Source organism: Ovis canadensis, chromosome 23, assembly GCF_042477335.2.
Source record: "Ovis canadensis isolate MfBH-ARS-UI-01 breed Bighorn chromosome 23, ARS-UI_OviCan_v2, whole genome shotgun sequence".
NCBI lineage: Eukaryota > Metazoa > Chordata > Mammalia > Artiodactyla > Bovidae > Ovis > Ovis canadensis.
In genome coordinates this window covers 33,987,306-34,002,051 of record NC_091267.1, presented here as the reverse complement: position 1 = coordinate 34,002,051, position 14,746 = coordinate 33,987,306, and the positions used below count along the sequence as shown (strand labels likewise).

At 47.5% G+C, this 14,746-nt stretch overlaps 1 protein-coding gene across 22 annotated transcripts in view; it reads left to right on the top strand.

The window, feature by feature from the left end:
• Positions 1-14,746, top strand: part of FHOD3 (formin homology 2 domain containing 3) — a 530,360-nt gene that overhangs the window by 448,393 nt on the left and 67,221 nt on the right. For all 22 annotated transcript variants that reach the window (XM_069568681.1, XM_069568674.1, XM_069568673.1 and 19 more), the window contains 2 exons: positions 3,796-4,086; positions 13,173-14,053. In XM_069568681.1, coding sequence (XP_069424782.1) covers positions 3,796-4,086; positions 13,173-14,053 — 1,172 coding nt within the window. The remainder of the gene's footprint in view (positions 1-3,795; positions 4,087-13,172; positions 14,054-14,746) is intronic.

Below are 14,746 nucleotides of genomic sequence, written 5' to 3'. Positions count from 1 at the left end.
CAGCCTACCAGCCTCCTCCATCCGTGGGATTCTCCAGGCAAGAGTACTGGAGTGGGGTGCCATTGCCTTCTCCGTTGGTAATAAAGGTGCAGACAAAGAGAAAGCGAAGGGGAGCAGGAATGTTCTGGAGTTCAGTGTTTACTTTTGGGGTGTTTTCTAAGTGTCCATGAGAACTTTCTGAGCAGGTAGCGGTCCCAAGACCACACTGGGGGCCCTTGGACGTGAAAGGAGCGCAGAGTCTTGTCCCCCAGGTTACTTGTGCCTCGTTGTTCCTGGGCTTGATTAATGCAGCTCAAGGAGGACTCAGCTGTGCATCTTGTCCAGGGACTTCTTACTCGGTTCTCAGATCCCTCACTTGGCTGCCTGGCCCCATACCACCGTGACCCCTCGATGCGATTTTATGGCCTGTCGCCAGCCCGGTGCTGAGCCCTCTGAAGCAGGAGTATGTGTTGTGTCCTGGGCACGCCTGTCACCTGGTGTATTCTGTGCAGAAGGTGTCAGGAGTGAGCAGCCCAGGTGTATGCCCCCTGTCCCCTCCCTTCTCCGTCTTTGGTGGTTTGGCTTGATGGACTGTGTGTGAATGTTCTTTAATTGGTTTGTCAATAGCATAGCATCACACACTGCAGATTTGCAGTGAGGCCTTATGGACACTGAGCCTGCATTCTGGTCAGGACGTAGTTTTGGAGACGACGGTCACCCCAGCAGCGATGAAAGAGAGACAGCACCCCAGTGGTCAGGTCACACATTTAAATGTCTGCTCCAGGAAGTAAGGCCTGAACAGAGCGGGATGAAAGTACACTGTTTATTCCCCAGGGTGTGTGGCTTTCTAGAGCTGGCATGTCCCTTGCCTCACTTGTCCCTGAAGTCCCTGGCTGATCAGGAGCCAGAGTCCCCGCTTAAAATGGAAGGACATGGGACAGCGGAGTGTGTGTAGGCTGGAGCCAGACAGCCGTCAAATGATGGATCCTTCCTGCTCTGTCTGCCAGTCTGCTGGGGATGGGGAGTAGACACAGGCTGATGGCAACCAACTGCAGCCGTCTCCCCGTCAGTGATAAAGCCCCACGGAGACACCCTCGCCAGTTTTCGCCATATGCTCACCAATTCAAACTTAAATGCATGCCACATGCTAGGCTGTTGGAAACACATTTTCATTTTGATGTGGCTATTCTGAAGTAAATGTGTGTAAGAACATATGCTCTCTGTCAACCCAACGATGACACTGTTGCTAAAACTATGCTTTTGCTGTGCTGGTAAAATGAGGGGAGTTGTGTATCTCTTTGCTAAATACTCTATTATCAGATGAAAAGGCAGTTACCATACAGAGTCCTTTAACACCGGAGGGAATTTTTCTCAAAGGTCTGTTCACTCTCTCCCTGTACCCAGCTCAGTTTTTGCTTTTAAGGAAAAACACTCGACATACCCATTCTCGGGCACACAGGCTCACAGCTGTATGCCCTTCAGTTTCTCCCTGCTGCTGCCAGCCAGTGCGTCTCAGTCTGGAAGCTGCTCTCACATGACCAGACGGGGCTTCCAAAACCAGCCCTCCTGGGGACACCCCAGAGGGACACCCCACAGACTGCAGAGGACCTCTGCCACCTCACCCTCATCTCCTCCATTCTCCCAGGAAGCCGGTGCCTGTCCCTAGGCTGGAGTCCCCAGCAGAAGGCTTGCAATGTGTCATCAAGCCCGGGGAGGAGGAGGTGGGCAGAAGTCCCTTCGTGCTGTACATCCAGTTCCCACCTAAAAGGCCCTGGGGAAGTTTTGGGAAGAAGATCACTTCCCTGGGGTGGCTGGAAGTTACCCAGCACATAAGGAGAGGCTGGCATCTCATCTCTCTACTGCCTCCCTCTCCAGTTCCCAGACTCATTCTCCAGGGAAGACAGCCTGAGAGCAGATGAGGGGTGGGGGTTCTGGACCCAGTGAGGCCTGGCAGAATGGCTTCTTGCTGGGATGCTGAAGGGCAGCTGGGCCCCCTGCCCAGCGAGGCCTGAGCTTTTCTCTTGCGTAGTAATGCCACTGCCTGGTTTGCTGGGGGGCTGCGCTGGGTGCCCTGTTTTAGCCATCCCCGCTCACCTGAGCTGGCAGGTTGTCCCCACAAAGAGAGAGCCCCCACCCCCCCATCATCTGCCTGTTCTTAGGTGTCTGGGCAGGCCCCTCCCACTTCTCCCATGCACAGACCCTGCCTGAATCTCTGCATTGCTTCGAGCAGTTTGTGTGTAGACTCAAAATACGTGCTGTTGGTGGTACTGCCAGGATTCCAGCCATGTGGCTCTGCCCAGCCCTCAGGAGTGACTGCTCCTCACCTGGCCTTCATGGAAGACTTTATTTATATATATATATATGTGTCCCCAATCATTTTGCTATCCATCCACAGCTCACAGCTGAGAGGGTTACTCAGTAAAAATATGCATATGGCAGCCTATGTCATTTCCTGGCTTCTAGGGGATGACATCCATGGAACCTGAGCCACAAATCTCCAGCCTTGATAGGTTTACAGAGTTATTTGCCTGTGGGCGATTCTTATAGATAGCTTCCAAGTGTATGGACTAACGTCACATTGAAAGTGAAAAAGTAAAAGTGTTAGTTGCTCAATCGTGTCCGACTCTGTGAGCCCATGGACTGTAGCCCGCCAGGCTCCTCTGTCCATGGAATTCTCCAGGTGAGAATTCCACTATAGTGGGTAGCCATTCCCTTATCCAGGGGATCTTCCTGAACCAGGAATCAAACCCACATTTCCTGCATTGCAATCGGATTCTTTCCTGTTTGAGCCACCAGGGAAGCAAACATCACATTATGAGCAGGCATAACTCAAGCAAAGGGTGACAGGCCTCACTGGTTTAGTCACTGATAAAAGCTCCGACTGGGACCCCCTGGCGGTCCAGTAGTTAAGACTGGATGCTCCCACCTGCAGGGGCATGGGTTCTATCCCTAATCAGGGAGCTGAGACCCCACATGCCACACAGCTCAGCCAAAAAAAAAAAAGTAGAATTACCCAGTGAATATTTATTTATGTCAACTGGATATATTTTATATCAACTGATAACTTAACATCAGACTGCTCTTTGCTAATCAGCTTGATTCACCATGAACTTATTTCCTCTTTCCCTGAAGAAGCAAAAGGCTGATGTATCCGTCTGCTGTTTCTGTGTAACAAGTTACCACAAACATAGCTGTTCAAAACAGCACCCGTTTATTATTTCACGGTTCCCATGAGTCAGAAACCCAGCCTGGCTAACTGGGTTCTTGGCCAGGAGTATCTCAAGGCCATAGTTAAGGCTGTGGCTGGTGGGGCTCTTATTGGGAGGCCTGGGAAGAGTCCACCTCCAGGGTCTTTCAGGTTGTTGGCAGAATTCAGTTCCTCGTGCTTGCAGGACTGAGGTCCCTGTTCCTTGTTGGCTATTGGCCAGGAATCATCCTCAGCTTCTAGAGGCCAACACATTCCTTGTCAATGGGCCCTTCCATCTTTAAAGCCAGCATGGTCAGGACAAATACTTCGTGTGCTTCTGACCTCTCTGACATCCTTTTCTGGTACTAATGAGAAAACACTCTGTGTCTAAAAGGCTCACCAGGTTGGATCAGACCCACCTGAGAGATCTCTGTATTGTAAGGTCAAGCAACTTGAGACATGAATGCCAGCCGCCATCCCCTTTCCCACAGAGTTTGATTGAATAACCAGGTGACGGGAGTCTCAGGGCCACTTTCAAATTCTTCCTGCCTCACATCTGGTCTCCCTTTCGCTCAACATTGCCTCGAAATTCCCGTCCTCACTGTAATCTCCGCTGTTGTCTCCCCCAGCCAGCGCCGGGGAGCCTGGGCCTGAACCGGAGGCAGACGTGGAGGCAGAGGTGGGGCAGGTGGCCGATGAGGCCGGCCAGGAGCTAGCCCCTGCCGGCGCGGGAGCCGAGAGCGAGGTGGAGCGGGCCCTGGAGCCCGAGCACGAGGAGCGAGCCTCCCTGAGCGAGAAGGAGCGGCAGAATGAGGCGGTGAATGAGCGTGACAACTGCTCGGCCTCCAGCGTCTCGTCCTCCAGCAGCACGTTGGAGAGGGAGGACAAGGAGGACAAGCTCTCCCGGGACAAGGGCACGGGTAAGGAACCCCCCACCCAGGGCACCCGGTGCAGGGCACCTGGCTCAGTTGACCTGCTGGCCCAGCTCTCTCCCCAGACAGTGCCCCGTGTCTGGAGGAGGGTGCATGTCCGCACTCAGCCAGCCAGCAGCTTCCTGCCCCTCAGATGGGCTCCCTCTCTCTGCCATGCAGCTGCACCATCACTTTACAGCTGGGAAAGGGCCATCAGGGACTTCTCCTGAGGAATGAGCCCTAGCAGAGAAATTCCTCAGCTTCCTTCTAACTATTAAACTGTGAACAGTAAGTGTGGCTGTTTTCTGGTTTAAATTTAGAGACACGTTGTGTTGTTATCTGCTCCCTTGAAAGAGTTAATTTTTCAGTGAAGTATGTTGATGCTTTTGAACTGTGGTGTTGGAGAAGACTCTTGAGAGTCCTTTGGACTGCAAGGAGATCCAACCAGTCCATTCTGAAGGAGATCAGCCCTGGGATTTCTTTGGAAGGAATGATGCTAAAGCTGAAACTCCAGTACTTTGGCCACCTCATGTGAAGAGCTGACTCATTGGAAAAGACTCTGATGCTGGGAGGGATTGGGGGCAGGAGGAGAAGGGGACGACAGAGGATGAGATGGCTGGATGGCATCACTGACTCGATGGACGTGAGTCTGAGTGAACTCCGGGAGTTGGTGATGGACAGGGAGGCCTGGCCTGCTGTGATTCACGGGGTCGCAAGGAGTTGGACACAACTGAGCGACTGAACTGAAGTATGTTGAGCCATTGTGACTAAATTCCAGACCAGAGCAACTTTGGTAGAGTGAATTGTATGAGTACTTTTAAAAAGGGCCAGTTCGTAGCATGCTGAGGTCAGTTTGATGGGCTCTGCTGGAATGTACATAATTTAGGTAATTTTCTACAGTATACTTAGGACCTCAGTTTTCTTCCATATTAAGTACGTGCTTTTTCTTATAGAATCGTACCTTTTTGGTATTATGCCTGATGGTCATTCAGTTTCACCTGTTTGATGGTGGCTTTATGTTTAGGGACCAAATGGAATGTTAGTTCTCATTAGAGACTTGGGGAGGGTGCCACAGAGGGTTCTAGAAATTGTAAGTGATTCAAATAATCATTTGAATGATTTTTTAAATTTTTAATTGGAGGAGAATTGTTTTACAATATTGTGATGGTTTCTGCCGTACAACAGTGTGAATCAGCCATAGATATACATATGTCCCCTCCCACCCCCATCACTTGAATTATGATTCATGTGTGACACCATGGAGTTGGTGTTCCGACTCATGACTTGTGTGCAGTGTCAGGAAGCTACCTCTCTTGACAGACACTCCTTACCTGTGGAGACATGCCTTATAGGGCAGCCTTCATAAAGTTACACAGTGACACAGATTCAAGGACCCTACATCTTAGGCCCAGAAGGCAGCATGAAGGCTCCACAAGGGACTGCCAGTCAGTGCCAGGACCCGTGCATGGTGTGTTAGTTCACAGATTAAGAATACAGTCTCCCTGAAGCCTGGACAAGTGAACAAAGATCGAATGAATGAATGAAGCCATAATTCATTCAGGAGGCCTGTCAGATAGTGGCTTAGTCTAATACTTCAGTTTTCACAATTATATAATTATATTTAATTATATATATATATATATATATATATATATCAGAGAAGGCAATGACACCCCACTCCAGTACTCTTGCCTGGAAAATCCCATGGATGGAGGAGCCTGGAAGGCTGCAGTCCATGGGGTCGCTAAGAGTCGGACACGACTGAGCAACTTCACTTTCACTTTTCACTTTCATGCATTGGAGAAGGCAATGGTAACCCACTCCAGTGTTCTTGCCTGGAGAATCCCACGGACGGGGGAGCCTGGTGGGCTGCCGTCTATGGGGTCACACAGAGTCGAACACGACTGCAGTGACTTAGCAGCATATATATATATAGTCTCAATGAAAAGGAAAAGGCTTTGAAGACTTTGTTTACGTCTTAGGAATCATTGCATTGAAAATCTTGTGTCTGGTTGAATATGTGGGTGCCAAAAGGATTACATATATTGATACTGAATTTCTTTCAAAGTCAGATTATAGTTATTCTCTCAGATTTTACTTGCTGTTATTCACATTTAATGTAATTTTGGTCATAATACAGAATGTTGGGTAAGTCGTGTTGATCAGTTTGACCTTAAATCATGTTTTATTGCATTATGAGTAGCTTTTAGGATTATTCATCTTAACTAGGTTTAGCAAGCCTAAAACATATCAACAAGTTGGATTAGTAAAAATAAGCCAGGGCAAAGAACTTTCTTGGATCAGATTGCCCAATATCCTTCCAAATAAGGACAACTTTCCAAAAATGGAGACTCTACTCCCAGTGAAGAACCATTGACTTCCTACCAAAAGCTGGTAGTGTCCAGGGATTGGAGCCTTGCAGTGGCTTTTCTGCTTCAGTCTGGTGCTGTTAAGGGATGTGACCATGTTTATTTGTTGTAGCTCATTGGTTCTTGAAATATCCCACTGCTCACAGCCACCATCAGCAACCAGGAATCAGGGAAGCTCTGTCCTCAGAGCTCTTGCTTTTCAGAATCTTCTCAAACAAATCACAAAGGCAATCAAAGTGATTCCTCATCTTTTTCTAATGGTTGTAGCTATTAGTTGAGAATGAATTTGTAGAGCTTGAAAGAAATTCAACTTACTGCAAGTGTGTGGTCTTATTTTTCTTTGTTTTTGGTGTTGTACTCCCTGGCATTAGAATGAGAGGCTTTATCGTTGCATAGATTACACTTTGTTGTAGTTACTTCCAAAATCGTGTTTTGTCTCTACTTGAATGCAGTGAGGATGGGGTTGTCTGTCTTGTTCATTGTGAGTCCTTACTTCCTAGCTGGGGACCCAGAACATAATAGGGGCTCATAAAGCCACCGATGAATGAAGAAGCATCAGGCTAAGATGGAGAAGCCCCATTACTCCCAGTTCCTCCCTCTTACAACTAAAATATCAACACCCTGGATATAATAGAACAGCCAATCATAGAAGGACGCTAAAAGGTGAAAAGAAGGAGGCAGACTGCCTAGGAGTCTTTTGACTTGAACAGCACAGCAGTGAAGCTTCAAGGAAAGCTGATTCCCTTAACCAAAGGATAAGGAAAGGTGATGCCTAACAGAACAGAAAATCTGTGCTGCTCTTAATAAGCGCTCTATCCCAAACAAGGTCTAATGGAAACTATGCCACTGTCACAGCTCTCTTCCAATCCAGTGGTTTCAGTAAGACGGAAAAGGAGGCAAGTCTTCTGTATACACCCATATGGAAACAGGTGATGGCTGTCCAGTTCCCTCCCTTCCCTCAACCCTGTAGTGTCAGCGAGACTCAGAAGGGAACCAGTCTTCTGTCGCCTGCCCAGTAGAAGCAGATTGCTCTCCATTCCCCTGCTGGGATACTGTTGGCCTAACGGGGAGTTCATAGTCTATCCCCTGCACGGGGAAGCAAGTGGATCTCAATTCTTCCAACAGGGTCGAGTCAGTGGGGTCCTGTGGGGATCTGAGCCTTCACCTGGACCACAGTAGGACCACACTTAATGAAGACCTGGCGGAAAGACTAATAGCCTTCTCTCTCTTCCCACCACCACTCTCCTTGTCCTCAGTGCCAGTGAGGGCCCAGGGGGAGCCAAGCCTCCGTCCCCACCCAGCATAAACAAGGTAGAATGATGTGGTTGGAGGTGGGACTATCCATTGGTGGGGACTGGTGGAAAACTGAGCCTTCACTTCACTTGGAGACAGTGAGCCAATGGGAGTCAATGCTTCATGTCCACTGGGAAGATGCTGCTGGGGTCAAGGGGGTTCAGCCCATCTACATTGAGGGAGTGAGTCAGCCTTCTTCCTGATGACAGTGGGACCCAGCAGGGACCTGAACATATACGTGCACCTATAAGCTATACCCTGAAAGGGTGAGTATCTGCTAAAAGAGAAGGTTAAATATGACCCAAAGTCTATACCATAATACCCAACACATCCAGGATATAATCAGAAATCACTCATCATATCAAGAAGCAGGGCATTGACATCTTGAATGGAAAAAGACCATCCAGAGATGCCATTATTATGGTGACTGCTTTAAAACCCTTGACAGGTGCTGGGATGATCTGTCAGAAGGTTTAAAGCAGTCATCATAATAATGCTTTAGAGAACAGTTACAAACTCTCAAGAAATACATTTAAAAAGTCTTAGCAGAGAAATTTTCAAAAAAGAACCAAAGGAAAATTATACAGCTGGAAAATGCAAGCTGAAGTAAAGTATTTGACATACTTTATATTTGATTAGAAACAATAAAGGAAATAATCAGTGTATTTGAAAACAGATTAGTGGAAATTACCAAATCTGAATAGCAGAGAAAAAATAGACTAAAAATGGAAGGAGCCTCGGGGACCTATGGGACTATGTCAGTAAAACTGACCTTCATTTCATCTAAGTCTAAGAAGAGGAGAGAGAATGCAGTGTGGAAAGATGTTTGAGGAAATAATGGCTGAGATTTTCCCAAGTTTTGCAAAAGGCATAAGCCTACAGATTTAAGCTGAGCAAATCCTAACAAGGATAAATCCAAAGAAATCGACACCAAGACAAATGATAATCAAATTTATGATAACTAAAAGCCAATAATTTTTTAAGACCAAAATAATGATGTGATACCTATAGAAGAGCAGCAGTTCAGAGGATAGCAGATATCTTGCCTGGATCACGGAGGCCTGCAGAAAGGGGGACAGCATCTGTCAAGCGCTGAAAGACCATGACTGTCAATGGTGAATTACATGTACAGTAAAAGTGGCCTTTAACAATGCAGGGGAAATAAAAGCATTCTCAGTAAAGAACAACCAAGAGCGTTTGTCACGAGTGACCTCCCCTTGAAGAATGGCTGAAGGAAGTTTTCTGAACAGAAAGGAAATGATGATAGAAGATGACTTGGGACTCCAGCAAGAAAACAAAAAACAGAATGGATAAAAATAGGGGTAGATAAAAATGCTATATTTTTACCCATGTGCTTCTTAAATCATATTCGACGGTTGAAGCAAACATTACTTTACGGTGTTCAGCATATGTAGAGGAAATACTTAAGACAGCTGTATTTTCAAAACTGGGAGGGTAAACGGATCTAAATGGAAGTAAGGTTTCTGCACTTCAAAGCAGTAAAACATCCGTTTGTTTTTGTTTAGTCACTGAGTCATGTCCGACTCTTTGTCACTCAGTGGACTGTAGCCCACCAGGCTCCTTTGTCCATGGGACTCCCAGGCAATAATATTGGAGTGGGTTGCCGTTTCCTTCTCCAGGGGATCTCCAGGGCTCAAAACTGCATCTCCTGCATTAACAGGTGAATCCTTTACCACTGAGACACCAGGGAAGCCCAATACCAATAGACTAAATAAGTGAATGTGTATACTGTAATACCTAGAGCAACTACTAGGAAAATTACAAGAAGTAATCAAAAACACTATAAAAGAAGTCACACTGAAATTCTAAAAAATGTTCAAGCAATCTACCCAAGACCAAGAACGGAGGAATAGACACTGAAACAAGGATCAAACAAACAAAAAAATAAAACGGCATGCTTAAGTCCTAACACAGCAAGTAAAAGAGATTTGAAGAGTGGATGAAAACACCAATCAACTACATGCTATCATAGACAACACTCATATCAAATGTAATGACATGGGCAGATGGAAAGTTAAAAGCTGGGAAAAGATGTCATGCCAACATTAATCAAAGAAAAGCCATATTAATAGCTATGTTAATATCAGATGAAGTACACTTCAGAGCGAAGGAAATTGCTAGGGACAAAGAGGCACCCTACGTAATGATTTTATAAAAGACATAAATGAATGAAGAAAGTAAACTTGAAAGCCAGCATTTAAAATGTTACCTGATTATGCTCTTTGCCTTGTTGCCAAAATAAGAAATTGTCAACATTTCCCAATAAATGGAGAGAGTGAGGCGGTCTGTTGAGAGAGACTCAGTCACTTTATCTGCCACAACTTCCTGGCATCAAAGCAGTCTCCCTATTTACGGGACTGTTTGAGCAGCTGTAGTGATTTCTCCATCGTGTCCTCAAATGCCACCTCCTATCTCTTTGATGGTGGTTATCGTCAAAATGTATTTTGTTTGTGAAGCCAGTCTCCAAGAGGACTCAAGACCTCCTTGTTCTGGTGTTGGGCACTTGGTGAGCTTAGGCCACTGTTGAGCAGAGCACAGAGGCCAAAACTACAGTGGAAAAATCAGAGCATTGAGGGCCTTTGGCTTTCCCCAGTAAATGCCTCATCAAAGATGAAGGCACAGCCACAGGAGAGAGGCCAGTGTCCTTCCCCAGCCTGTCTGATCCAGCTCTTTGGTAGAGAAAAAGCTCATGCTGCTCACATCCTCAGCCTAGGTCTCTTGCTCCCTCCCCAAATGAGCAGCCACAGAGGCCCTTGGATATCTGATGGAATGCACAGCCTGAAGTGCCCACTGCCCAGCCCTGCTGGACCTCAGGAAGCAAACTCGGAGGACTGACGTCCCTGACCATTTATCCATTCATCCACTCATCCTAGATGCTGGGGATACAACAGGGAACAAAACAGACCCAAATCCCTGCTCTTGTAGAGTTTACATTCCAAGGAAGAACACAATTTAACAAATAATTATAATCATTCCAATAATGGGACAAAGGCAGCAATAAACTCAAAGAGGAAAATGCGTGGAAGATCAGACAGTAAGATGTGCTTGGGTAGAAAATAAAGCAGGAAAAGATGATGAGCTGTGGACGAGAGGGAGGCATGCACAATTTTAAATAAGGTGGTCAGGGAAGATTTCACTGGGAAGACACTATTTGAGCTAAAACGGAAAGGAAGTTGAGAAGCAAATTGTGTGATTAACTGGGGTTGCCCCCCAGGAGAGGCAAAGGTCCTGAGGCTGGATGACGTAACGCCTGGTGAGTTCTAGGAATGTCAGGTCAGTGCTGTTACTGAAGAGGTTCCTGTGTGTATATCTGGGGTGGCGGCAGTGGCGGAGGTGGTGGTAGGAGAGGCAGAAAAAAAAATTAAGGTGGGATCACGTATGGCTTGTGAACACTGACAGGTCACCGGCTTTTTGTCCCAGTGAAATGTGGCACCATTGGCAGACTTAGAGCAGAAAGGTAAGTGGGACATTGCAACACGTCACGTGGCTGTGGGGTTCACTGTAGAGGGACAAGCGTGGAAGCTGAGATCAGCTGGATGCTCCCCTGTTGGCAAGCAACCTCGCTAGTTCAGACTGGGGTTGTGGCAGGAGTAGTGATGAGAAAAGTGATTGGATTCTGGATGCAACGTGAAGATTAAACTAACAGGACTCTGTTGTGTGGGATGAAAGAGCAGTGTACACCTGTGGTGGGTTCATGTTGATGTATGGCAAGACCAATAAAGTATTGTAAAGTAAAATAAAAAACGTCGAGGATGACTCTGAGGCTTTTGGAATTGGCAGCAATTACATTGGATGGGTGAAGGATGGATGGAGTGGCCACACTGAGACTAGAAATGACTGCAGGAGAAGCAGGTTGGGTGAGTGGGACTGGGGGCAGAAGATGGCATTTAAAGGCCTGAGACTGGATGAGATGAAGGCTAGGAAAGGGAGTGTAGATGGAGAGAAGAGGTCCACAGACTCTTAAAGATAAGGAGGAACCAACACAGGAGACCGACCAGGAGCAGCCAAAGAGAAGGCAGCAAACCAGCTGAGTACAGCGTCCGGAAGTGAAGGAGGAGAGTCAAGGGTGAAAGCGTAACAGCTGCGTCTAGTGCGACAGGAAGGTCGTGGGTCACCCAGAAAGGAGCATCTCTGAAACAGAGCAGAAACTTCATTAGACTGGGTTCAAGAGAGAATAAAGAGAGAAATTGGAAACAGCAAAACAACTCTTATAAGCAGCTTTATTTTTTGTTTGTTTCTTTCAAATTTTTATTTTGTATTGGGTTATAGCCGATGAACAACATCGTGGTAGTTTCAGGTGAACCTCAAAGGGACTCAGCCATACGTGTACATGTATCCATTCTCCCCCCAGCTCCCCTCCCATCCAGGCTGGCACGTAAGTTTGAGTAACGTTGCATGTGCTCTATAATAGGTCCTTGTTGGTTATCCATTTTGAATATAGCAGTGTGTGTGTGACCTTCCCAAACTCCCTAACTCTCCCTCCCCTGCCGCAGCTTTACTTTAAAAGAAAGGAGAAAATTTGGATTATAGCTGGAGGGATAAGTAGAATCAAGTGAGGTTTTTTGTTTTCACTTAACAGGTAAAATTACACTGTGTTTATATACCAGTAGGAAGATCTAGTGGGAGGAGCATGGGAGACGCAGGATGGAGAATCATGGGAGCACATGAGTCCCACTAAGAGGACAGGGGGTCAGTGGTCACAGGACAGACGTGATCAGTGTTCAGGTGCAGGTGGATGAGTGGAGGCAGAATGGAGGCCCTGGAAGAGCTCCGACTTTGTCTGTTAAATAGTTTTTGAAACAGAAAGCAAGGCAATGCTTGCAGAGGATGAGTTGAGTAGGGGAGCCTAGAGGAAAGAGGAGGTGTATGGAAAGCCATCTAAGAGAGGTCATGGATGGGGCCGCCAGGCAGCATTAAGGGTCTCCTGAAGACTGGTGGCCGTATGACCAGTGGTACGGTCTGTGCATTTCTCCAGGCAGTTTGGCTTCACTGGTGCAGAGGTGGAGTCGGGGGAAAAAGGAGTAATTCTGCAGCCTTTCCAGTACCTGCTGTGGGTGAGAGGGCATTTCCTTGACTCCCTGTGTGTAGTTAGGGCGGTTGCCCTGAGTAGGCCCTGACCAGCTATCATGGGTGGGCAGAAAAGGCGGGGCAATTTTTTCCCACGAGCTTAGGCCAGAGCCACAAGCCGTGTCACACCTACGATAGTGTTGGGTCCCTAGAGTGGGCCATTGGCCCTGTGACACAGCATCTCTTTCTGATCAAGAGCATCTTGTCAACCGTGACCTTCCATTGCTTTATTTCTGGGTCTTCCTGATTCCTCCTGTGTGAAATGCCCACGGGTTGCCTGGTTGGTTCTTTCATGGCATCGAGACTGGTGTGATGTTCTCATTTTTTTCTCCTGTGTACTTTCAGGTTTGTGGTCTGCGGGTGTTCAGGATGCCGGTGTAAATGAGCAGTGTGGCGACATCCTCACCAGCAAACGGTTCATGCTGGACATGCTGTATGCCCATAACAGAAAGCCCGCGGATGACGAGGAGAAGGGGGAGGGCGAGGCTGCGAGGACCGCGCAGGGGGCAGAGGCAGTAGCCAGCCTGGCTAGCCGGATATCCACCCTGCAGGCCAGTTCCCTGGCCCAGGATGAGAGCGTCAAGAGGGTGGACGTTGGCTGTCTGGACAACCGGGGCAGTGTGAAAGCCTTCGCGGAGAAATTCAACAGTGGGGACCTAGGGAGGGGGTCCATCTCCCCTGACGCGGAGCCCAATGACAAGGTCGCAGAGAAGACATCAGCTCAGCCCAAGACGGAATCCGACTACATCTGGGACCAGCTCATGGCCAATCCCAGGGAGCTCAGAATCCAGGACATGGATTTCACTGACCTGGGTGAGGAGGATGACATTGATGTCCTGGACGTGGACCTGGGTCACCCGGAGGCCCCAGGGCCACCTCCCCCGCCCCCACCCACCTTTCTGGGTCTGCCGCCCCCACCCCCTCCACCCCTGCTGGACAGCGTGCCTCCCCCTCCAGTCCCCGGTAATTTATTGGCTCCCCCTCCAGTATTCAACGCTCCTCAGGGCTTAGGGTGGCCCCAGGTACCCAGGGGTCAGCCAGCATTCACCAAGAAAAAGAAGACCATCCGTCTGTTCTGGAACGAAGTCCGGCCTTTTGAGTGGCCGTGTAAGAACAATGGCCGCTGCAGAGAATTCCTGTGGTCGAAACTGGAACCCATTAAGGTGGACACCTCCAAGCTGGAGCACCTGTTTGAGTCTAAATCGAAGGAACTGTCCGTCTCCAAGGTATCGCTTGCATCCAGCATGCCTCTTCACTTGCTGGGTTACTTATAGATGTTGGGTAGAACGGAGAATCTTGTTATACATAAAATGCCCTTCGTGTTGCTCTTGCTAATTGCTTCAAAAGGCAGTTGGTATAAAAATCCAGTGACTGACTTTTCATCCAGTACCCTGTGTCACACATTAGGTGTGAGCTAAATGAGGGAGGGACCTTTTGTTGCTAACAAAGCTAGCAACGTATTAACACTGATAGGCAAGTAGCTTTCTAAGAACCTAATAACCTGGAGGGAAAAAAAAAAAAACAGTGTTTACCCAGGGATTGTTAGCATAGCCTGACGGCAAATGTTGACATTCACTAGAGCAAAGTAGACTAGCTAATTTGTCAAACACACTGGCTTCTTCCTGTGGATGTGTTTATTCACATTGTTTATGGTTGATAGTGGTTTAAACCTCAGCTGTAAGACAGTAGGCTATGAGACATTTCTTCAGCTAATCCCCTGGCTGAGTCAGTTTTCTACCACTATCTGGATGCTTCTGTACAGCCATCTAGTTAGCATGCTGTAGACATTATACGTGTGTCTAGATTTCTTATTTCTCATAGATGTTTGAGAACCCTGAGGGCATTGCTGGTGTAGTGTCTTTAACAGAGATGTCCTATCTACTTTTATAAATGAAGAGCTTTGTATGTGAAGTTACTGG